The sequence below is a fragment of the Borostomias antarcticus genome (assembly GCF_949987555.1).
Source record: "Borostomias antarcticus genome assembly, chromosome: 2".
Classification (NCBI taxonomy): domain Eukaryota; kingdom Metazoa; phylum Chordata; class Actinopteri; order Stomiiformes; family Stomiidae; genus Borostomias; species Borostomias antarcticus.
Window position 1 is genome coordinate 6388165 of NC_140235.1, and position 25000 is coordinate 6413164.

General features: G+C 49.9%; 1 protein-coding gene across 1 annotated transcript in view; it reads right to left on the bottom strand.

Annotated features, from left to right (window-relative positions):
• The window catches only part of mycbp2 (MYC binding protein 2), a gene marked incomplete at its 5' end in the record, with an annotated part of 100424 nt that overhangs the window by 8141 nt on the left and 67283 nt on the right, over positions 1-25000 (bottom strand). The window contains 20 exons of the mRNA XM_084461239.1: positions 197-277; positions 3111-3200; positions 4549-4788; positions 5543-5608; positions 5747-5971; positions 6108-6264; positions 6893-7053; positions 7224-7373; positions 7899-8098; positions 8494-8651; positions 8864-9031; positions 9426-9670; positions 10577-10746; positions 11157-12812; positions 17596-17730; positions 18047-18179; positions 19209-19433; positions 22370-22510; positions 23297-23413; positions 24783-24880. Of these exons, the coding sequence (XP_084317365.1) occupies positions 197-277; positions 3111-3200; positions 4549-4788; positions 5543-5608; positions 5747-5971; positions 6108-6264; positions 6893-7053; positions 7224-7373; positions 7899-8098; positions 8494-8651; positions 8864-9031; positions 9426-9670; positions 10577-10746; positions 11157-12812; positions 17596-17730; positions 18047-18179; positions 19209-19433; positions 22370-22510; positions 23297-23413; positions 24783-24880 (4616 nt within the window). The remainder of the gene's footprint in view (positions 1-196; positions 278-3110; positions 3201-4548; positions 4789-5542; positions 5609-5746; positions 5972-6107; positions 6265-6892; positions 7054-7223; positions 7374-7898; positions 8099-8493; positions 8652-8863; positions 9032-9425; positions 9671-10576; positions 10747-11156; positions 12813-17595; positions 17731-18046; positions 18180-19208; positions 19434-22369; positions 22511-23296; positions 23414-24782; positions 24881-25000) is intronic.

A 25000-nucleotide genomic window follows, 5' to 3' on the forward strand; every position in this document is an offset into this window, starting at 1 on the left:
CTAACTAACCCTAACTTGTCCCCTTGGACCCGCAGAAGGTGTTTTACTACAACATCTGCATCCCTCGGTCATTATTGTCAAATACTCTCTTGGTGACGCTAGGGGCGAGCCCAAACCACAACCCACTGGTCAGTGGGGATGACTGACCAGCCCAAACCACAACCCACTGGTCAGTGGTGAAGACCGACTGACTCACCTGTTTCTGCAGGTTGGTCAGTTTGCTCCTGCTGAAGATGATGCCCACCATGTGCTCCTTCAGGTCTGCGTCCGATGGAGCCTGAGGACAAGTGAACGAGTACACATGTAAACAATGAAATCAACCTGTAATTGACACTCTTACGCAACGCTGCTTTCGTTTTGCATCACTCTGATGTCTGGTTTCCTCTCAGTAGAACTGGCCAAATTCTACACCTGCACAACAGCATATTTGTCAGTCCTGTCATTGACAGTGAGCAGTTCTGGGAATCAATCAAAGTCATAGTCGGTATATAGTAGATGAGAGCTGACCTTTGTAGAAGATTTTTAACTGATCTAGTCAAAAAGGATTTGCCAAGATTCGCAGGTTAAGTCTGGTTTATTGAGAAAACATACGAGCGCAAGGACTTCAGGACAACGCACGTGAGTGGTTTATCCAAGAGAAGTACCGCAGCCTGGTCTTGCGCGGCCTTATATTCCAAGCAATACACAGGTATGGCGCTTCCAGGATGTGATTGGCTAACCCATTGTACACGTCATATTAAATGTCAGGCGTCATCAACAGTGGTCGAGAATACAGACACGTGACATGAGAAAAGGCGGTAATTCTTGCAGGGACAATGGGACAAAGGATGGTTATTCTGGAGCAGACAATGTCTAGGTCTCTCGACCTCCTGGAGAGGTCATCCTGTATTAGCACAGCTATGTGAAAGGTTGAGGGAGGTGGTGAGGTGGGGAAAACTACAATTTCTATGACACCTTGTAAACAACAATGTTAGTTTGACTCTTATGTTCTCTTAGCCTTCCTCCACTGTTCTGGTCAAATCTGACCAAACCTTCCTAAATCATAAATATTGTGTTTTTCATCCCAATGCCTCAAGACCTTATGGTGCACTGAACTTCCACTGACTCCAGTAGCAATGTGTTCAGTTGACTGTACAGCAGCCAGAGTTGACCGCGGTCATTCTAGACAATAATTGCGTTTCCACCAGATGCGCTGCAGCACGTTTCAGAAGCGTCTCAGAACCGGCTCTCCGCAGAGCTCCGGTAGAAACAGACAGTAGGTCTATTTTTAACAGATGCCGCATCTGGGATGCATTAAATAGTAGAAGAAGAAATGGGTGGTTAGGTCCCGCCTCCTGACGGCCTGGCAGAATATCAAACAAAATGGTCGCTCCTGAAATGCAACTGATGGGAGTTGAAGCCCTGTGGAGGACAGGATAAAACCTGACTGCAGTCGGAGCTCCATGCAAACAGTCAGTGGAATTGAAGCGTTCTCCTCCACACTAGGCATTTGAACATATTCATTGATCACCACTTTCATCGAATTTTGAGTGGTTTATTCAAATTTGTCAACACCTCTGGTGTTCTTGGTCTAAAATGACCGCCATAGGAAATTAATTGGTAACAGTACATTACAGTATGTTCATCCCAATCCAATGTTGCTAACTCCTCAGTAAGGATGTAGCTGTTGGCTCTCCCAAAAGTACAGTAGCTAGATGATGTAATCAACTAATTTGATTTGCAATTCTGAAAGAGGCTAGATGGATAGAAACGGCTGACCGGGTCGTTTACAAACTAACTATTTACTTATTGACAAACTTTTTTTTGCCATATAACTATAACTTTCACTTTTTTAATTTTATTTTCTACAGATGGCTTTTTACAGATTATGCAGTGGCCTAATGAATGTAGACCTACAAACTATTTACATATTTGTTGTGGGGCTGCTAGCTAGTCTGGTATGGTGAGGGCTGTGTGAGTGGTGAAGAGGAGGAGACGGCAGCCCTCGCTGTAGACCTACTCAGCTCTCGGTTGAAACGTGAACTGCAGAACGGGATATGTTAGACGCTTTTGCAGAGCTTTGTCAACACAATCATTCCCCAAATGACCAGAAAAACTCACTAGAGTTGTCGCTCAGTTGGCAGATATAGAGCAACAAAGTCGCCAAGTTGGCAACAGTTCCAATCTTCCCAATACACACATCTTCCTTGTGCTTATGTGCCCATCCCCCCATGAGAACCATACCTTCCAGACAAAACAATGTAGTGTAAGTTACGGGGAAACTAACTCTTTCTTGGGCTTATGTGCCTCATCCCCCCACGTGAACCATATGTTCCAGACTAAACCATGTATCATATTTTGACGTCTCAGAAATAGAAGACAAAGTGCGCCCCAGTAGCTCAATGGGATGGGGCGCTTACCATGTAAAGGCTAGTCCTTTCTGCAGCGGCGTGGGTTCGAATCCGGCCCACGCCCTTTGCTGCATGTCCTTCCCTCTCTCTCTATTTCTCTCCCACCTTTCCTGTCTGTCATCTACACTGTCCTATCCCAATAAAGCAGAAATGCCCTAAAAATATCTTTAAAAAAAAGAAAAGAAAAAAAAAAGAAATGAAAGACAAAATCGATCCAGATTTGGATCCGGACCGTTATGAGACAGACCAACAGAAGAGGAAGAGGCATCTGAGGAAGAGGCCCGTGAGGCTAACCGCAGTAACTACATTTTCGGTCAAAGGTCAAATCAGCCCTCATGGTTTTTGGGCATATCCCTTACCCCCCTACCTCATGAATACATGTACAATTAGTGCAATATCCTTATAAACATATAACCCATTTCGGCTGGCCAGTTAAAAAAACGTTAAAGCCATTTTTCTCAGTTTTACTCTTTGCATAGTTACTGCAGCTAGCCTTTGTAGGGCAGAGTACTCACTAGTTGAAGACCCCCTCCCCCCTTTCATCCACCGCCCACCCCCCTCCCAGCAAGTGTTAAACAAAAATTGGTGAAGAGTTATGGTTTTTGTGTTAATAAAAGAGCAGTAACAGTAAAAAAGGCAGGTCAAATTTGAACAGTAAAATAAGGGGGGTAGCAGCGAACGGTGGAGGAGGGCGTAGGGGTAGAAGAGATGAGAGCCGACCTTGTCCTCTCCCTCAGGGGAGGAGAGCAGGTTCTTCTCCTCCTGCTCTGGTGTGGGCTCCGCGTCTCCACAAATCAGCTTACCAAACACCTACACACACACACACACACACACACACACAAAGAGAAAAGAAGAGGTTATCAAAGACTAAATCGATGTCCATCCATTGTACATTGTACATTCTAATGTATCCTAAGAATGTTGTTCCCTCTGTCCACATTTTAATAGCTTGTACTACTCACAGGATACAACACAGTGATTTCCATGAAATCTCCATCCAATAGCTCTAGCCACTGGTACTGTTACATGCATCCAATCCATCCTAAGTTGGCTATCATTTCCAAACCCATATTCTGTGTATATAAATGTTTACTGGGTCAGTAGCTAGGCCAGCCAACTTCCTGGGTGGAGCTATGGAGCCGAGTCCTGTAGTTTATAAACGAGACCGCCCCCTGGTGGCGCAAGGGCACGCATCAACCGGGAGAGCAAGGAGAGTGTGTGTGGTGGTCACGACGCACGAGGACACGGGGGGTGATCGCAAACCCTTCCATACTCGGGAGGATCGGGGCTGCTTTCTGCCCAGAGAACCTTTGAACCCAACGTTGACATTACAATACATTACATTACATTAGTCATTTAGCAGACGCTTTTATCCAAAGCGACTAACAATAATTGCATTTAACGTAGGAAAAGCCAATGTACTACTACTTGCAGAACTCACAAATGCATCTTCTTTCTAAAACCACTGACTAATGCCGGGCTCACACTACAGGATATTTAAAATCCTAACCAATTTTGAAATCGGGTTACATCACGCACATAAGGAGAATCTTAACAGATATTCTTCTTGCGCATCTTTAACAAGCACACACAGCAAGATTTGAAAATAGCGGCTCATCACACACTACAGGATCTTATCGTGCCCGAGGGAGCAACGAACCACTGGTCTCGCCGTCTCACTTGTAAAGTCGGGAAGTAATAATCTTAAATATCAAACATGTTTGATATTATCGGGGCGGCCCCGATGGGTCTGCGAGCCGATCGGGAGGTATAAGATTGGATCTGTAAACCCCTCATATTACAAGATAATCTGGGCCGATCATCAGCCCCGACCAACGTTCCAGACCAGATTTCTCCTCCGATTGTCGGGAGGGGTGAATCGGCCCAAAAATCCTGTAGTCTGAGCCCGGCTTAAGAGCATAATTTAGTGCTGAAGGCAAAGTGCAAGAATAGCAATCTAAAATACAATAAGTGCTTAAGAGGGAGGATTGTTGTAGTAATTCTTGAAGAGTTGAGGTACACTGCTCTCACTCTCTCTCTCTCTCTCTCTCTCTCTCTCTCTCTCTCTCTCTCTCTCTCTCTTTCTCTCTTTCTCTCTCGAGGCGGGGCCGAGCGGGAGAGGTGGCGGGGCCGCAGCGTGACGGACGGGTGAGCTGACCTGTGAGGTGATGAGGCGGAACACGCGCAGCGTCTCTGCCTCGCAGTTCTTCTGCTGGGCCACGCTGGCGGAGATCTGCCCGGCGATCTTGATGCTCTCGCCCTCCTTCCAGCCCAGCACCTTGACCTGGCGCACGCGCAGCGTGTTCTCCGGGCCCTTCAGCTCCACCTTGATCACGTGGTGGTCGCCGCCGGGGAGCTCGCTGGTCACCCAGCCCATGTGACGCGAGTCGAGGTCGACCTGTGGGGGGGCGGAGGGCGACGGGATGGGTCGGTGGATTGGTCGGTTGGTTAAAACGGCACGTATCAACAGAGAGATGGGGCGCGGGCGGAGAGACAGACAGAGAGAGACAGAGAGAGAGACAGAGAGAGAGACAGAGAGAGAGGGAGTGACAGAGAGAGAGACAGAGAGAGAGACGGAGAGAGACAGAGATAGAGACAGAGAGAGAGACAGAGAGAGAGAGAGTGACAGAGAGAGAGACAGAGAGAAAGACAGAGAGAGAGACAGGGAGAGAGACGGAGAGAGAGACAGAGAGAGAGACAGAGAGGCCTCAGTGGTTCCTCTTTGATGTCCCGTCTAGAAAACAGCTTTGATGTACAGTAAGTGGACGATCTTTGGCTCTACTTCAAACACCTCTTAACTGGCCACATTTCAACAGCTTGTACTACTCACAGGATACAACACTGTGATTTACACCAAATCTCCATCCAATAGCTCTAGCCACTGATACTGTTACATGCATCCAATCCATCCTAAGTTGGCTATAATTTCAAACCCCATATTATGTCTATATAAAAGAGAGAGAGAGAGAGAGAGAGAGAGAGCCTCCAAGCTCAGGGAGAGAGTGAGCGAGAGAGAGAGAGTGAGCGAAAGAGAGAGAGAGAGAGAGAGAGAGAGAGAGAGAGCCTCGAAGCTCAGTGAGAGTGAGCGAGATTGAGAGAGAGTGAGTGAGAAAGAGAGAGAGAGAGAGAGAGAGAGAGAGAGAGTAGTGTACCTGTTTGATTCTGCACAGGTCCTCCACTGCTTTGCCACACAGGAATGTCATGGAGGTGACTTTGTTCTGTGGGTTCGACAGACAAGAGAGGCTTATGAGAACAGCTCAGAAACCTGCATGATCTGCATTCATAATGTAAATGTTTTGAGCTGTTTAGGTTGTTGGATATTCGACCCCCCAAGGCTGTCGTAAAATTCTCCTCACCCCAATGTCTCTCGAGTTGTCCACGTGGACAGACACGTAGGACGCGTTGATGCCTTTGACGCAGCTGATGGTGATGCTCTTGGTCTTGTTCTTGTCCTCGTCCCCGGACTCCCAGAAGGTCTCGGTGGAGCCGTCGGTCAGGCTGCCGATCATGGCCGGGCGGCTGGAGGTCTTGATGTCCACCACGCTGGTCAGGTCCTTCAGACAAGTCACCAGGCAGAGCTCCTGTAGCAGACACACAGGCCAAGATGAGATTACTAACGTCTAAAAAAAAAAAACTTTAATTTCTGGATTGAATTGAATATGATCCACGATAGAATTCCTGATGGGATGTCTAGCTCCTTCCTGCTGTGTGTCTCACCTGGCTCATGGCCTCGTAGCCCGACTGCACGCTGATGTTGAAGCTCTCCTCGCTGTCTCCGTCGTCCGACTTGGACAGGATGTTGTTGATGTGGTGGAACACGTTGCTCTGATGGAGGAACTGGTGGTCCGACTGCTTGAACTTCAGGCTCCAGCACCTGCAGTAGGGCAGGGGCAGAGGGACATGAGGCCTTCACACTCTGACATGATGACCTGAGGAAATACTCAAATGGAAGGTAGGTACTTTATTAATCCCCAGAGGGGAATCGAACATATATATATATGTGTGTGTGTGTGTGTGTGTGTGTGTGTGTGTGTGTGTGTGTGTGTGTGTGTGTGTGTGTGTGTGTGTTCGCGCGTGCGCGTGAACCATATACATGGCAATAAACAGATATTGAGTCTTGATATAGTTGTGCAATTTAAAAGTATATCTCTCCCTATAAAAGGCATGTCTGTCTGTCTGTCAATTAAAGTTACGCTCTGGTCCAGTGCCAGTCAACCCCATATACAGTAAACCAAGGCTTACAATGCTACCAGGAGCTAGCTAGCTAGCTAGCTACAGATAGCCTTCTATTAGCATTATAGCTTAGGAATAAAGAAAGGTAAAAACACCAAACGAACAGAGTACACTGTATGTTTGATATACAATATATATATATTAATCGAAGATGCTTCACTGTCCCATTGCTGAAAATGAATCACAGTCATCACGAGAGATGTTCAAACAATTGTTGTTTGCAGAGGAAAAAAGGTCTGGTGACAGTTTGGGTGACAAGAAGTCTGTACCTCAGGGCCATCTGCTGCAGAGAGCTGCCACTAGGAAGTGACATCATGAGATCGGAGATGGTCTGGAGGAGGCGGTGGAATGTGTGTGGGAGGGGATGGGCGGCCTCTCCGGCGATCACGATGTCCGACAGCGGGTGCTCACACACACCCAGGTCCCTTTCCTGGTGGTCAGACAGAAAGACATGAAGAAGTCGGTGGCCGTCTTTCATAGAAAACAACGAAGGAAATGTACTGAAAATGTCTAGTCAGCTATTTCACATCAGACATTACCCAGAGACAAAACGAGAAAAATATACTCTTTTTTAATGTTTGGTTCTTCATCAGTCCTCACCTGTTCCACGTTCTCCTTGTTCCCTTTGTTCTCCTCCTCTTCCTCCTCCTCGGGTTCGAAGGGCGAGGGTGTGAGCGACGCCACGAAGTGCCACAGGATGTCGTGGAGGGAGGTGGTCTGGATCACATTACACAGCAGCCAGTTGAACGCCTGAGGAGAAGAGAGAGAAAGGTTCTAGTTCAACCTTCAGGTCTCATGAAGACACAGCCACATCCCACATATTATAAAGAGAGATAAGCATTAGAGATGAATACAAATAAACAACAGAAATACATTTTGCTGACAGGGTATAGAAATATAGAACTATAAGACATCCAACTTCGCAAAATGACTGTGGCTTATTGGTCTGGATGACCAGTATAACATTTCCTCTGTGGTTTAAAGGGTCAAGTGAGAGCATGATTAACACGTTAGTCAAAGATTGAGGGTGTGTTGTGAGAGGTAACAGAGCAAGTGGTGACGAGGGATGAGAGGCTGGAGGTACAGAACAAGGTTGTAATCAACCAATCAACCAATCAATCAACCAATCAATCAACCAATCAATCAACCAATCAACCAATCAACCAATCAACCAATCAACCAATCAACCAATCAATCAATCAACCAACCAACCAATCAATAAATCAACCAATCAACCAATCAACCAACCAACAGCAGGCTGTGAGAGAGCATTACCTCCATGGCGAACACCCGGCAGGCGGACTTCCTGAGGGCGTGCCTCATGGCGACCTCCAGCCCTTCCAGGTCGTGGTGCTGGATGACGAAGGCCAAGACTGGCCACTGGAAGTTCCTCTCCCCCTTGCTGAGCGAGCCATGGGCAGAGATCAGCCGAGACAGCTCTGGGGACGGGTGGCGCAGTAAGGAGGAGCCCACTTCTAGAGGGGGGTTGGCGGGGTGGGAGGGGAAAGGGGAGGAGCAGGACACCATTACTTAATGTACTGTACTAGAGTTTAGTACAGCAGTGACTCTAGCTCAGGTGAGGGGCGATGAAAGAGCAAGAGCAAACAATATCTATCTGGCCTTATTGGTCACATGTATGGATTCTGAAGTCCAAACAAAGTATCTTAATATTTTGAGGTTTAATTCCATGTTTCAGTCTTTTTAAAAGGTCAAAGAGGCTCTTGACTTGTTTCAATGTTCAAAAGTAGTAGTAAAATACCATCGCTGCCTCAGAGATGACCAGGACAAAGCCATACTGCCCCCTAGTGGACACCAGCCTACCTGTATCCCAGGACCAAGCCATACTGCCCCCTAGTGGAGAACAGCCTACCTGCATCCCCGCTGTGGACCCTGCGTCTGGGCACGGCCTTCACCCTGGCAGGGGAGGCCGAGTGCTGCTTGTCGTACTCGGAGGCCACCACAGAGTAGGACCGCTGGAACACTGTGCGCTTGGCCGTGTCGCTGTCTGTGATGGGACTAGTCTCCAGACTGGGGGGACGCACAAACACAGACAGCGATAGACAGGAACAGGAAACACAGGTGAGTCTCGACAGGAACAGGAAACACAGGTTAGTCTGCGAGTCTAATGCCAGTTACAAGGTCAGGAACACAATCTGTCTTTACTTTAGTATGGTGACAGACGCACACACACACACACAGACTTATTGCACCAAGTTGTGACAGCGGTGTGTGTTGGCTACCTGGGGGGCATGGACTTCATGTTGCTCTCCGGCTCCTCAAACACGTTGGGGCAGGCGTCGGGCGTGACGGAGATGTAGGGGGCGGGGACCGAGGTGGAGCGCAGGTACCTCATCTCGTCCTGGAACAGGTTGTCGTCCTGGTAACCCCCAAAGTTCTCCGTGTGCTGCCTGAGGGGACAGGGGAGGGGACGGTGACTGATTCATTGATCGAATAGTTTGTTCTTGTTCATTAGTTTACACCTTCCTTCCTCCCTCCCTCCCTTCCTCCCTTCCTCCATCCATCGAGAACTTATCTGGCACTGTCATCAAGACTAGCAAGGCCTTAGCTCTTCCATACAGCATCCATACAGCATCCCTCCATCCCTCCCTCCCTCCCTCCCTCCCTCCCTCCATCCATCAAGAACATATCTGGCACTGTCATCAAGACTAGCAAGGCCTGAGTTAGCTCTTCCGTACTATCCCACCATATCAGGAGTACTGAGGGCCCTCCACAGACATCTGCGACATCAGCCTCTCAACCAATCACGTTCATCTCAAATCTGAGCCTGGTCTGGTACGGTACCTGGCCAGGGTCTGCAGGTAGAGGCAGCCTATCTTGTTGGGCAGCTCGTCGGAGACGCCCTCCTTGAGGCTGGGCAGGTGGGAGTGGAGGGGGCGGGCCGGGTGGTGGCAGAGCATGCTGGGCTCGGCGGCGCTGCTCAGCGACAGCAGGAACAGGGCGTTGGCGCGGATCACCTGGTGGGCCTCCATGGTGGGCAGCGCCCGCGGGGTCTTCACCTGCAGGGGCTTCTTCCTCGACTGCTTCACCTGGAGACGGAGGGCGCGGCGGGAATCCGGGTCAGGCTCAAGGCGGCGGAAGGACACGGATAACCGAAAGGCGGATATGGACGGGATCGTCGGTTTCCCGGTACACGGGTCTAGTCCGAGGACCGAGAAACCGCTCCGAAGGGAAATCTTAGTCCGTGTTAAGCTGTCCTCGTTTGGTTTATTTTTTTCAGTTCTATGTGCATGTGTATATATATATATATATATATATATGTGTGTACAATATGTGAATCATGTGAATGGGTTCTGTGCATGTACTCCCATGCTGGCTCTATAGAAACAATAGCTGTGTTCGGAATCGCTCCCTATTCACTATATTGTGCACTATATAGGGCGTCAGCCATTTTGTTTGTAGTGTCCGAATTCTCCACGGAATTTTCGTTCCCTATATAGTCCACTATTTATTATCCACAATTCACCTTGATTTGCAGGGAACAGTGCATGTACCCTACATTTTCTCCGTTCACTAGGTAGTTCACTACATGGTGAACCCTATATAGGGAATAGGGAGTGAGGGAACGAGGGAGCGATTCCGAACACAGCTATTGTTATTTTCCATTGTTTGCTGATAGGCTTATTGCCTTGATTGATTTGATTGGCTCCTGCCTGTGGCTGCCAGCCTACTTAAAGCTTGTTAGATGCAGCTGGGACTATAAGGCTGCCGATGGTCTGATGACCGAAACGTTCCTTATTTTGTTATCACCTTATCACTTTATTTTTGCAATTATGTAGAATAAAAACCCTAGCCTTTTGCATCCGTATGCCTCATCTGTCGTGAGGCTGCGAGCCTTTTTCGCTTCTAAGCTGTCCTAGGTATGTATCTGCTCGGGTTAGTTTCTCAGGACGGGGAGGGACATTTAAACGGCGCTACTGAGCGACACCGCGCACCTTCTCCCTGGCGGCCGTCTGCTTCTCCCTCAGGTACTTCTCTCGGCAGCGGTCACACACCAGGTACCAAGTGCTGCCCCCGATGCCCCCGTCGCCGCAGTTCCCTGCCCAGCCTCCGCAGAAGTGACCGATGCTGTTGTAACCCTGACCACCGGCGTAGCGGCCGCAGCCTGACACACACACACACACACACACACACACACCGCAGAGCACGCAGACACACACACACACAAACCGCAGAGGAGGGAAAAGGTTGTTTTTTTTAAATACATTGGAATATCCATCCACTAGACGCAATATCCATCCACTAGACGCAAATCAGATTTTTCAGACAGAAGTAATATCTTCAAGGTATTTAACTATTTTATTTATTCACGATTTTATTTGTACAGGGACAGTACATATTAATCAGCAGCACACATTAAAAACATGACTACAAATATGTCAGTATTAGCATAAAGCTAATTTTCAACTTTAAAGTCAACTAAAAGTTTTCTCATACATAAACATGTTTGTACTCAAAGGACAGAGACTGATTGTTCAGGGTATCATTGTGTTGCGTTTCTAGAAGGCGTCTTACCTGGGTGAGCCTGTCTCATGTGGTATGTGACAGGGTAGGGGTGGGACTCCCCACACAGCTCACAGATGGTGTCCTTCTCAGGTCCCCCCATGGCCAGCTGGGCCATCTCCCCAAACAGGTTACCACGGGGACGCACCTCCGCCTTTTCCCTCTTCTTCTTCTCCTTCTTCGACTTCTTGCCGTCCTTCTCGTTCTCCTTCTTCTTCAGGATGGCACTGGACCCGGGGCTGGGGAAGATCATGTTCTGGGTGGCGGCCTTGATGGTCGCCATGGAGATGTCCTCCCAGAAGGCCACCAGGTGCTGCAGGGTGAGCGGCAGGATGGACTTGGACCTCATGGTGGGGTGGGCAGCCATCTCGTAGGGGGCGGGCTCGCCCTTCCCGTCCTCGCACTTCTCCGGCAGCGGGGGCTCCTTCAGCATGGAGAGGACCTTGTTCTTGTTGATGCTGCCCATCTTGGAGATGTCTGGCCCGTGGGGGGAGATGTTGAACATGTTGAGGGCCGAGGAGATCTCCAGGGAGTGGCGGTTCTTCAGCTTGCTCTCCTTCTCCTCCGCGCCCTGCCCGCCCAGCGAGCTGCGGATGGGGGCGTGCTCCTTGGTCAGCTCCGGGTTGAACTTCAGGAAGGAGGAGCACGCCATGGCGTCGTGCACGATGCCCTCGTGCCACAGGAAGGCGGCGAACACCGCCCGGGCGCACTCCGCCACCGAGGGCGACATGGCCTGCTTGGCGGGCTCCGCCAGCCGAGAGGAGCTCTCTCCTTTGAACAGTGGGCCGGACTTGTCCTTCTTGGGCCGGACGCGGCCGGAGGTCTTGCGGCTGACCTTGGGGGAGGAGCGGCTCTCCTGCTCCTCCTTGACCGGCGCCTTGCCAATGCTGAAGTGGACCTTGGAGGAGCCCTCTTCGGCGTTCCGCGCCTCGGCGTTCTCGTCATTGCCCTCGTCGTTGGAGAGGAGGGTGGAGGAGGAGCAGACCTCCACCACCTCGCTGTGCAGGTTCTCCTGGGTGACGTGGGGAGATGGGGTGCGGTTCTCCGCGTTGTCGCTCCCCCCTTTGGGAGAGACGTCTTTGGGGGAGAGCTTGGGCTTCGGGGAGGTGGACCTTCCTCGGAGGGGCTCTGTGAGGGGCACCTTCTTCTTCCTCAGGGTGTCCGGGTCCAGGGTGTACGAGTCCGACTTGGACCTCTCTCTGGGCGGGTCCAGTCGGGCCTTGGAGGACGGGCTGACCTTGGGGGGGAGGTTCTTGTCGTGGTGTGGGGAGATGGAGCACTGGGACGCCGAGGAGGAGGTGGTGCTGGAGGGGCTGGACCTCCCCGAGGAGGATGAGACTCCCTTCTGCTTGGGGGAGGAGGAGCGCGATCCCGGGTTGGGGGACTCGGCGCGCAGCCCGGAGGTGCGTCCGTGCCCGTCCGCCTTCAGCGCCTGCAGGGTGTTGTGGTTGGGCGAGTGGGAGCGGCTGTGTGAGTCGGACCTCAGCTTGGCCGTGTCCGACCGCAGGATCAGGGCCTCGCTGGCCGAGAGGCCGCCCTCGCCATTCTTGCTCCGCGTCTGGTCCGAGGCGCGGTTGCCGCGGCCCTCCTGCTTGGGGGAGCGGCTCTCCTGGCGGTGTTTGGAGGCGGGGGACATGGGGCGCGCCCCGGACAAGCCCCCTCTCTCGCCTGGGGGGTGGACAGTTAGAGGGTTAGACCTCGGTCGGCCCGCGGGGAGGCGTCACAGAGCAGGAGCCAAGACAGCCGGGTTAGGAACAACACTCAACATCTCGGGGGGGTGGGGGGGGTGGATTAATGAAAGGGAAGAAAAACATCGGGAAACGAAATGGAAGGAGGGAAGAAAGAAAAATGAGACAACCGAGAGGTCTTGAAAAAGGAATGAGAAAGAAACCTAAATGTTGAGTGTCGATGACATTTTTTTCCCTCCCTAGAATTAGTTTTGAACAAACTTGTTTGAATGTATAATCCGTACAGTGCAAATTTGCTTGTCGCACTAGTTTGCTTTTCTATTCTCCAATGCTGCTCCTGAACAGTGTCCTGGTGATTCCACAGCCCTGGCCGCCTGCCTAGATGACCGTCCCTAGATGACCGTCCCTAGATGACCATCCCTAGATGACCGTCCCTAGATGACCATCCCTAGATGACCGACCCTCACATGAACAAGGACAGATGATCCTGGAGGAGCTGAAGAGCGATGAGGCCCAGGCCAGCCCTGCAAGCCTGACATGGAACTCCTATTTATGTACCAACTACTACTCTAGGTAATCCTACTACTGTAGATAGTCCTACTACTCTAGGTAATCCTACTACTCTAGATGGTCCTACTACTCTAGATGGTCCTACTACTCTAGGTAATCCTACTACTGTAGATAGTCCTACTACTCTAGGTAATCCTACTACTGTATCTAGTCCTACTACTCTAGGTAATCCTACTATTGTAGATAGTCCTACTACTCTAGGTAATCCTACTACTGTAGATAGTCCTACTACTCTAGGTAATCCTACTACTGTAGATAGTCCTACTACTCTAGGTAATCCTACTACTGTAGATAGTCCTACTACTCTAGGTAATCCTACTACTGTAGATAGTCCTACTACTCTAGGTAATCCTACTACTGTAGATAGTCCTACTACTCTAGGTAATCCTACTATTGTAGATAGTCCTACTACTCTAGGTAATCCTACTACTGTAGATAGTCCTACTACTCTAGGTAATCCTACTACTGTAGATAGTCCTACTACTCGAAGTAATCCTACTACTCTTGGTAATTTTATTTATGCCACTGTACAGCATATTTATCAGACTGACCCAGACCCGACCCAATCAAGCCCAGACAGGACAAAGTTAGTCACAGTACAGAACGACTAACGTATGATTAATAAAGGGCCAACACTAAAGTTAGTTACTTTTGTTCGGTAATTTGGTAACTTCATATTTCACACGGCTCTGCTATGGGTGTTAAGTGAGCTCCTAGCCCGGCCAGTGTTGAGTCTAGAGGAGGCATGCGTTCAGTATTTACCCACCCTGGTGCCTGAGAGTGAGAGACGAGAGAGTGGCGTCATGCCCGGCCGCAGACACGCAGCTTTGGTGCACACGCTCACGACAAGCAAGGCTGCGTGATGCACCATCTACAGCAGGAAACATGGCAGGTGAGCAAACAGGGACACCATCACAGAGAGGTGGGGGTGCATGGAGGAGAGGAGAGAGATGTGGGAGAGGAGAGAGAGATATGGGAGAGTAGAGAGAGAGGTGGGAGAGGATAGAGATATATGGGAGAGGAGAGAGAGAGAGAGAGAGATGGGGCAGAGGAGAGAGATGGGGGAGAGGAGAGAGAGAGATGGGGGAGGGGAGAGAGAGATATGGGGGGGAGGAGAGAGAGAGATGGAGGAGAGGAGAGAGAGAGATGGAGGAGAGAGAGAGATGGGAGGAGAGGAGAGAGAGCTATGGGGGAGAGGAGAGATGGAGAGAGAGATGGAGAGATATGTGGGAGAGAAGAGATGTGGGAGAGGAGAGGGAGACGGAGAGAGAGAGATGTGGGAGAGGAGAGAGAGAGCAGAAGAGGACAGACACAGAGGGACAGAGACAGCACAAGAGGAAAGAGACATCTGGACAGAACGAGCAGCTCTAAGGGAGCAGAAGGCGGGCAGTATGAAGGCTGATGCAATGACCAGAGGAGGGGGAGAGACCAGAGGTGGGGGAGAGACCTGGAGGAGTCCTGCCCTTTAGAGCCGCCTCACCACGGAGTGAAGGCTCATCCTACTGACTGGCTGGAACACACCAACTAAACTGCCTAGGTTTGGTTCATTTTGGTTTACCCACAAGCTTTGATATCGAGAAATGAAATGAATGTAGCAAACAGTGTCTTTAATGAGATCATATAATCGTGTCACAAGAGAGAGAGAGAGAGAGAGAGAAAAGAGGCAGTGATACAAGCAAGTCTGTAGCAAGGGGGAAAGCTGCGGCGCTCAAGTTGAAGGCGAGGGGTGCGGGCAAAAGTCACACAAAAAAAAAAAGGGGGGGGGGGGTGGAGCATCTCAGCCCAAGACAAACATCACCAGAACACAACGACGGTGTTACGCGTCATTGGTCCCCCACCCCTAAACAAAGGAACTGAAACGTTCAATCTTAAATAAATAAATACATAAATAAATACATAAATACATACATAAATAAATAAAATCAGCCGAATAGCAAAGGAAAAACCAAACTAAAGGAGGTGTAAATAGACTTGGAGGCAGAGGACCAGCACCTGTGCAAGCAAGCGCCGACACTGTCAGACAGACGGACAGACTTACTCGGAAGCTGTGGCTGCGGCTGACACAGTTGGGAGGGGGGCTGCCCAAACACAAATGGGCTGTGGACAAGGGAGGAGGAGGAGGAGGAGGGAAGTTGGGCGGCTGGTTCATGTACGGAGGAAGAGGAGGAGGAGGAGGAGGAGGAGGAGGAGGGAGCGGCGGGGAGGTAGGGCCCAGGCTGAATGGTATTCAGTATGGCGCTCGACCGGTCACCTGCGAATACGGGAGACAAGGAAGGGGAGAGCTGGAGCTTAAACTACGGTCGGAGGGTACCGGGGGGTGGGGACAACAGAGCAGGAAACATTGACCGTTAAAGAGTCTATCAGCGATACATTAACTGTTAAGACTGTTAATCGATCAATCAATCAATCAAACTCCCACACAGGCGATGTCCAAGAGGGCACGGGGGGAGGGGGGGGGTGTTGAGGGTGTGGAAGGGTGAGGTGGGGTGGGGGTTTGTGGAGGGGGGAGGGACAGGGGCGAACTATAGTGACATGGGGTGGTGGTGATGTCACAGGGTGGACGGAGTCTATCGGGGGGGGGGGGGGGGGGGGGGGGGGCGCGGGGGCAGTTGTCCGTGATCGGTTGGCCTCATTGTGTCACTTGGACAAGGTGCGGAGCCCCAGTCCAGATACAGTAGACATGAGAAGCATCTCATGTCCAGCCTGTTAGAAGCACAGTGACCAAGGCCCATGCTCGCGCACACACACACGCACACACACACACACACACACCTGACATGACCCAACAGTGATGTAAGGCATGGTACAGTAACACCACGAGACAAGATGACACACATGCACAACACTAAATGGAGGAGAGGTTAGTGACTGACAACCCGACGCCACCTGTGGCTTCCCAGGGATGAGGCTTCCCAGGGATGAGGCTAACAGGGATGAGGCTAACAGTTAGTCGATACTCAGACCGTCGCCTCTCACAAGCCTCACTAAGAGCTGCAGAGGTCAAAGGAGCCTCATCAGTCATGCAGAAAACAATTATTCAATTAAGGACGAGGACGACCTAGAGAGAATTAGCTATTGTTTTCGGTGACCGAGGGGCATTGATGTTCCTTGCAACCTTCAGAAGACTCCAACCTTCATGTTTAGATCACTGAAGATACTGAAGGTTATACCCATGCTCCTGAACCTTCAAAATACTTTTGTTTTTAAACCATTTTGACCGGATGCCGAATTTTTGTATATATACTTTTAAGACCAGGTGCGGAGTTTGCATGTATCTATACTGAAAGATTTTGGACAGGCATTCCACTGAAGGGAACAAGTACCCCAGAAGGACCCGGTCCAAACCACAGGAAGTAGTCAGATATGTCAGGGGGAAACAGGAAGTGAGAGAGGGTAGATGCAGAGGGAGGAAGAGAGAGACAGAACATGGAGGCCGTCATGTGTGCATCTCTGCGACAGCTGTGCCCAGATGAAGTCCCATTCATTCAAAGTATTTCCAACATAAATTGTGAATATCAAAAATGGGTGTTAAATTAATAAGGCACTGGCGGTGGATTATATCATGACCTATTTGATAACAAATCAAGCAAGAATGTTAAGGGTAAAAATACTTCCATCATTCTGATTCCCATAGAAAGAGTTACAGAACATCTAGAAATCTCAAATCAAGTAATCTGAGAGTCGTGTTAGATGACAGCGAGAAGATCAAAGTAAGCCTTATATCCTCCCCCACACATCTGAGAGCAGTGAATGAGTGAAAACACCATGGCAACCGCCCAATCAGAGAGCGTGATGGAGGTATTGTTGCTTTGCTAACACATCACATTTTTTTCAGATCATCAATGTCATCAGGGTGCCCTGTTTGAATACCCTAGAAATGCTTCATCCTTCGAGAATTCACTGATCTGATGAGAGGATTGGTGGCAGCTGCGCTGAAGAGCACTAACCTTCCCCCTATCCAGTCTGTAGGGTCCAAGATGACCACAAGGACTGGAGATAAGATGGATTTAAAGGGTTTTCAAGCAGGACCTTCGTTCAGCTTTAGCACCAGTCTAAGGAACGCTGGCTACCAGTGAAACAGCAGTTATAGTTATGGATCGAGTTTACGACATCTCTTCCTTCTTTGCAGATTCCTTGCAGGTGTACGGGAAAGTTCGGCTACCCCCCCTCTTCTCCCCTCCCTCAGACCTCACCTTTGTTGTTGGAGAGGCCGTAGTCGAAGCCCTGGGCCCCGTTGGCCGCATTGGCCCCCGTGGCCCTGTTGAAGGCCTGGACAGAAAAGGGGCTGGGAGGGGGAGTCTGGGCCCCTGGCTCCAGCAAGGCTTGGTCTGGAAGAAGAGTTTACTATCTCTGTTAGCTCCACGTTAGCTAGCCACCGACAAGATCAAAAGAGAGAATATCTTAAAGATCATATCATATTGGTCAAGGACGCAGAACGATGGACAATGATACCTGTAGATAGATATGTTAAAGACTAGATTACAGTGACAGGATAATGAAACATTTGTGGTCATACTGTATACAGTATATCACATTTTGAAGTTGTACTGTATATGGTATATAGCATTTCAGTTTCTAGCCCTGATCTGATGTCGGTGTGTGTGTGTGTGTGTGTGTGTGTGTGTGTGTGTGTGTGTGTCTCACCCTGGTCGTGGCGCAGGTACTGGTTCCCCCCGCGGTCTCGGGTCAGAGACCACGCCTCCCCCTCATCGCTCTCACAGAACTCCACCACGCTGTTCTTATCCAGCTGGACCCACGTCCCCTCTGCGTTCACCACCTGTAGCACACAGGGATGATCTTTATCTACACACACGCACACACACACAGACACGCGCACACACACACACACACACGCACGCACGCTCACACTCACACAAACTCCCTCACACATGCGCACAACACTACATCGTTTCATCCGCAACTATAGTAAAAGGCATTTTTACAATAAACTGGGGGAAGAAAACGTACCCTAAAAATGTACCTTATGGATAGATTAAAAACATGGCTCGTTTTATTTCTTGAACTTTCTGTCAAGTTAGCAGTTTCGAGAGAAAGACAGCAGGAAGTGTGTTAGTCTGTAGAGAGGTTGGACAGCTCAAGAGGCAGAATTCCAGAACAGGCTCAGATCGGGCATTCCAGAACAGGGCATTCCAGAACAGGGCATTCCAGAACAGCATAACACGCCACATCACCCAATGAGAGGCCAGGTCCAAAATGAGGAGGCGCCCAATCAGAGCTTCCCAGTCAAAGACAGTTTAGAGAATCAAAGTGTGCTCAGAGAGAAAAGTTTGAAGGGAGAGGAGAGATTACGTTAAGATACAGTTACCATGGTTTCAGCATTTCATCACCGATCAGAACGTTGAAAGGAGAGGCAGAATCGATTTCCTCGCAACCGTCTAATAAACAAACGTTTACCGATATTCAATAAGGTAAATTGAAGCTGAAACTGATCGCTTTTTGAAGTACAACAAATGCTGTAACCATTGTGAGTTTGTTACTGACGAATCGTCGTCAGGAAGGAAGACACCAACACCCAGAAGCCTCTCATGTATTCCCTTCTCCTTCATCGAACACGACTCAATCGCTTGGATGAGTAAGGAGGGGAAGAGGGGAACACATCACTGACCTCTGGCCTGGGTTAACAAAGAGAGGAGGGCGGGACAAAATCGGAAGAACTGCAGCACTGTTAAAAGTGATCTAGAAAAGGCTTTGATTTGTTTATTCAGTTGCAGCAGACACAGAAAGAACACGTCATTCAGGGGGGGTTTTGGTGGGGGTGGGGTCGGGGGGGGTGGGGGGTTCGTACCTCGCCTATGGCCTTGACTTTGTTCCCCAGAACTAACATTCCAATGGGGATACCCCTAAGGTTTGGGCAGCTTCTGATGTTGTGGCCTGACGGGCCGGTCTTCACTACCTTATAAAGGCCTGGGCCCCCGCCCGGCCCCGCCCTGCTCTGCTCCTGCACCGGGGCCTCGGGGGAGGGGCGGCCGCTCACCTCCTTAGCGCTCGCCTCCGATTGGCCCCTGGCCTCCTACAACAACAAATGGCAACGGTTAGGAGGAGCAAGCAGGTGAGGCTACACAGAAACAACAACAAAGCAGTATTGATGTGATGTCATCATACAGTATGTCTTACTTAATAGTGAGTGTGTTCTTAATCAAGGCTTGAATAGCAACTCAACAGTCCTCAAGTAATCTTATCGTAAGCATACGATACGGTACGATAAATAAACTGTGTTTTTGAAGAACTGTCAAAGGAGACATCTGTTCTCTGAAAAGTCTACAGAACCACCACGTCTGCGAGTCTGGAAGATTCTCAATTATAACTGACGGCTCAGTACATATGTTGACCAATGTTGCATGGTAGTAATACAACAATGTGAAGTCTATGCTAACTACACAATACTCATTGGGCTGGTTTCTTAAGACAGATTCAAGTCCAAAACTAGCTTCTCCATCAGAAGTCGGGCTTCTTATTTTTATCTGTGTCTGCTCAACCAGCCCGAGGATGCATACTTAATAGCACATTAGTAACACATTAAGTTAATATAAGACATTAATAAAGGTAGGATCCCGATGGAGAATGGTCCTGTTGAGGGGAGTGACAGATGCAGAGGGGAAGTCAGACTCTAGCCAGTCTACAGGGAGGCAGTCAGACTCTAGCCAGTCTACAGGGAGGCAGTCCGACTCTAGCCAGTCTACAGGGAGGCATGCTATTACTGAGGTATTACACACTGGGCACGCCTACCTTCTCAAACCAAACCTCATGCAGTTTATCCATATCCATTATGGTTTAATCCCTCATGCAACACACACACACACACACAGCGCTGGCTGTCTACGGCCCATCTCCCTCCTACGGCTGGCCTCTCGGGCTGAGGGGACGGTAACGGACTAGCTGATGCTCCCGAAATACACGGGGGTCAAGTGGACGGAGAAGGACGGTCATAAGCGTCTCGTCTCGCATCCCGAAGCTCAAAACTAAACGAAAACACAAGATGGCCATGCAGCTGTGGGTTCTTCTTCGTCACCTGTCCCTGACTAACGCAACGCAACGTCTAGGACTTCACAGAGGAGAGGAGGGGAGGGGGAAGGAGGGGAGGAGGAGGAGGGGAGAGGGGGGGGGGGTACGTGGAGATAACAGACGCATGGAGCTGGGAAGAGACGAAGCAGCAAAATCAAAAACATCTCTCCTTCGGACACACTCACCTGTGGTGGGAATACAGACAAGGGGGTCCACGACAAAAAGCCCACATCCCTGACTCCTCGGCTAGCGTAAAACACACTCTGAGCAACAGAATCGGAAGACAGTCAAGAAACGGCGGAGGACTGATTTTGAGAGAGAAAGGGGGAGGAGGGGGCGTATGGAGGGACAAAGTCCTGACGTATTTTTTTGGAAGACAGCGTTTTTCTTTTGTTTCTTTGGTTCTTCAGCTTTACTGTCGAGAAGAGAATTTGGTTTGGCTTAAAGAGTGAGGGCTGAGAGAGCTGGACAGGCCGTGTGATCTGGACAGGCCGTGTGATCTGGACAGGCCGTGTGATCTGGACAGGCCGTGTGATCTGGACAGGCCGTGTGATCGAGCAGCGAGGGAGGGAGCTGTGTTTTCCTGAGGGATTGTGGGAAACTGACAGCGCCTCAAATATGATCTGCTGACTTTCTCCCAAGCTTTTTGTGTGTGTGTGGGGGGGGGGGGTTAAGTTAAAGGGGAAAAAAAGAGCAACACTTCCAAAAAAATCTCCCACTCGTGGGGATGTGGTGCGTCATGCTGTTCGGATAAAGACCTTTTGACATGGAAGCCTCTGAGAGCCTGAGAGGAGCAGTATACGAGCACATAGTTCATGTGAGCAGTGTTGAGCAGTGTTAGGTGGACCAACCGTTGCTTCATGACAATAAAACCATCCATCTTAGAACAGCTGTCAACTCGCTGACTTTGTCCATGTTTCTCCCTGCGGTGCCTTGAATAATATTTTACATTTCCAAAATGGTCGGTCGACAGAAATCTCTGATCTCTGGGAATAACGGTCTGAGTTCAGTGTCTACTGTATACTATACTTCGGTGGTTTAAATGTCATGGAGCAAATGTGAAGACAGAGTCCAGAGAAGCGCCTGCTTTGCTTGAGAGAGTGTGTGTGTGTGTCTGTGTGTGTGTGCGTGTGTGTGCGTGTGTAAAAAGCCATGAGTGAGAAGCTGTGATTGGACGAGAGGAGTCACAGAGCAGATGAGCCCACTAAATCAAACCTGACCGCACACTCACAATCCACCTCTAGTATCGTAGCTCTCCCCTGGACAGGTCAATTCCTGCAGGACACTGGGGTTGACTTTAATGCATGACATGTATTATCTGGTCCCGTGTCAAACCCAATATGTGAAGGTCACATTACTGGACCATGTTCCCCCACACTTAAGACAGTTAGGCATGCAGTGACTGGGTCTTTCTGCTACCATTCATTAGTGTGGTCATTTAGGTCAGTTAGTGAGGGATTTAGACGTAGCAGTGCTGGTAAGATGGACAATCCATGCAGCAACACACCCAGTTCTTTCTCAATGTAAAGAGGTTAATACTTCATGCTTGTGGACATTTGGGGAATGAGTGTCGAACGTCATCAAGTTTCGAGGACAGAGTCAGAAAGTATTCAATAAAACCGTCATCAACAAACCCTTCTCAATGGAGTTAAAGAAGGAGTAGTGGTCAGCAGACCTGAGTCAAACACATGGATGAATCCAGATGGACAGTAGACTTATTTGCCTATTAGTCATTTTTAGACCCACATCTGCTGGTCTGTGTCCATTTCCCCAAATGGGAGACCTGAGTTAAACACATTGTAGTAGGGCGGGTACATCAAGTACACCCAAGCGTAGGCCTGTTCCCAGTCACATTTGACCCAGGTCTGGTGTCTTTCGTGTCGTTCCCCTGAATGAGCGGCAGAGGGGGCTGTCCAGCCCCTAGTCAGGCCTGGTGCTACTTACGTCAGCTGGGACCAGCAGGCTCCGGCCCAGGTGCTGGTTAAAAGAGAGGCACCACGCTTCGGTGTACCCGTTCATGTTGGGCACGTACTTCTTAACCGTGTCATCGTTCAGCCTGAGCCAAACGCCATCGTCATTGTGGATCTATGGGAAAACAAGCAACACAGCGAGAGCACGGCCACGCCCTCCCGTCACTATGGAAACGGACGGAGGATAGAACCCTGGGACACGTGTCGAGGCTGCAGGGAGGAGGTCTGCGTGAGGGAGGCCGAATCGGGGGTGCATGTGTGTGTGTGTGTGTGTGTGTCCTACATCACTGAGCAGGAGAGAGCTCTCAGAACAGCTCCGGTTATTTGTCCCTGACATGGAGCGCTGGTTACGAAGGCCAGCGAACGCAGGAGAAGGAGGCGGGTCATCGCTTTAAAAGCTTTGAGCCCTCGTTATAATTGGATTACACATTACAGCTGGATCTGAGTTGAGAGTCTCTACTTTGAGTCATGGCTTTTATGCATGTCATCCCTGCAGCCTCGACATATCGCATATGTATGAAGCAAATCAAGGCCAAAGAAACCAACCAGAGAGCTTAGAGGAGAAGCAGTATAATAACGTTTGAGAAGGTGGGGAATGGGGAACAGGATGGGTATCCAGAGACAGAGCCATTCAAAATCACTCTGCAGAATGAGAGACCAATCCTGAAGTACCTTGAGACCTGTGAGCGCTAACATAGCGTTGGACACTGCACCGATCTCTCCGTGGCCGCAATCAACGTCCGACATAAAAGTTGTGTTACACTCACAGATCTCACGGTTCGTCTAGGCCCCCCGAGAGACCGTCGACGAGGAAGGAAGTGAGGAAAATGAGAGTTTGGAGAGAGAGCCTACGGCTACGACAACACAGTTCAATCCCGCCTGTTCTAGGGAGCTGGTTTACCTCGTCAATGAAAGTGATGGTGCCATTGACTTGCACTATGCCTATCTGTTCGCTCTGCAGGGAGGGGTGAGTACGCACGCGCAGGCCTGCGCTGTCCTTGGACACAAATTTGCGGACCTGAGAGAAGCAGAGGGAGACAGGGAGACAGTGAGCCGCAGGAGCCAGGAGGGGAAGAGAGAGAGAGAGAGAGAGAGAGAGAGAGAGAGAGAGAAGAGGAGAGGACTGGGAGCAGCGAGGGGGGAGGAGCAACACACACAACAACACCCCCCCGACACACCCCGCACACACACACACACACACATACACGCACAGGATTGCTTAATGGTACACACGCATACTCATACGTATACACACACATAGGCGGTGACGTATGGATATATATTTTTACACAGACACACACACACACACACACACACACACACGCAAGGGGCATGCACCAGCACATGTACACACACACAGAGCGAAGAATTGAAAGAGAGAAAGTGCATTGGTGCTCCATTCTGAACGGCGTCAGCGGGTCGTACCCGGTCCACACCCTGCTCTCTACCCAGGGCAGCGCTGAGACACGGGTCCCAGTGAGACACGCGTTCAGGACACAGACACCATGCTGCTGATTCCATAGGAGCGTAGTTTGTTGCTTGTTTCCCCATTGTCAGTTAATTAAAAAGTCAATCAAAAAATCTAAAACTACAAACATGAAACAGGTTTCCAAAACAATTACAGTGCAGAACTTGACTAATGTTGGCGTGATATATTCCCTGATTTGAATATAGAACACACTCAACACTTTTCACGGCACTGTGCTCCTTGTGGAGATGTCGTCTCAGACAAACCCCGGTTGGAGTTTGTGGACAGATACTGAACATCAGGTGTTCAGTGGTGATGCTGACTGATGAGACATCGACAGGGAGACGACAGAGGGCCGAGGCGCGGACAGCGACTGAACGATCACACAGTGTCAACCACACACACACCGAGGATGGGTGGGAGAACACGGATGTTAAGACTGTTTTTCGAGACAGAGATTCTGGGCGTGTTTTGTGTGGCCATGTGTGTGTGTGTACGTGTTTTGTGGCCGTGTGTGTGTACGTCTGCGTGAGTGGCTCGCAAACGGGAAAAGACGGCAGACTACACACCCACATTACGAGTTCAGTTCATGAGGACAGTTCATAAGGTTGTTTGCAGACTATTTGAACTGCTTTTATTAGTTTGAAAATGACCCTGTGAAACATATCAGGCCTTTTTTGCATATCAGCGTATAAAGCACTGCCCCTGGTGTTGGGTTTAGGATTACTACAGCTTAACAACTCCCAGGAAATTGTACGCACACTGTGTGCATGTGTGCGCGTGTGTGTGAGTGGGTGTCTGAGAGTGTAAGGGAGAGCGAGAGAGAGAGAGAGAGAGAGAGAGCGAAAGTGAGAGTGAGAGAGAGAGAGAGAGAGAGAGAGAGGGAGAGAGAGAAAGAGTTAAACAGATAAAGGTTCACCTTGCTAGGTTGGGGCTCAGCCTTGGGTTTGACCATCTGAGTCCCGGGGGGGATCATGCCTTTAGGGGGGTCCTTCACCTCCACCTCCAGACCAGCATCTACCCGAAGACACACACATTCCAAGCTCAGACTGAAACACACTCAGGCTCAGGTGTACAGCAGTTACCACAGAGATTAATGCCAGCCTTACACCTAATGACTTTCCCCCTGACTTCAAA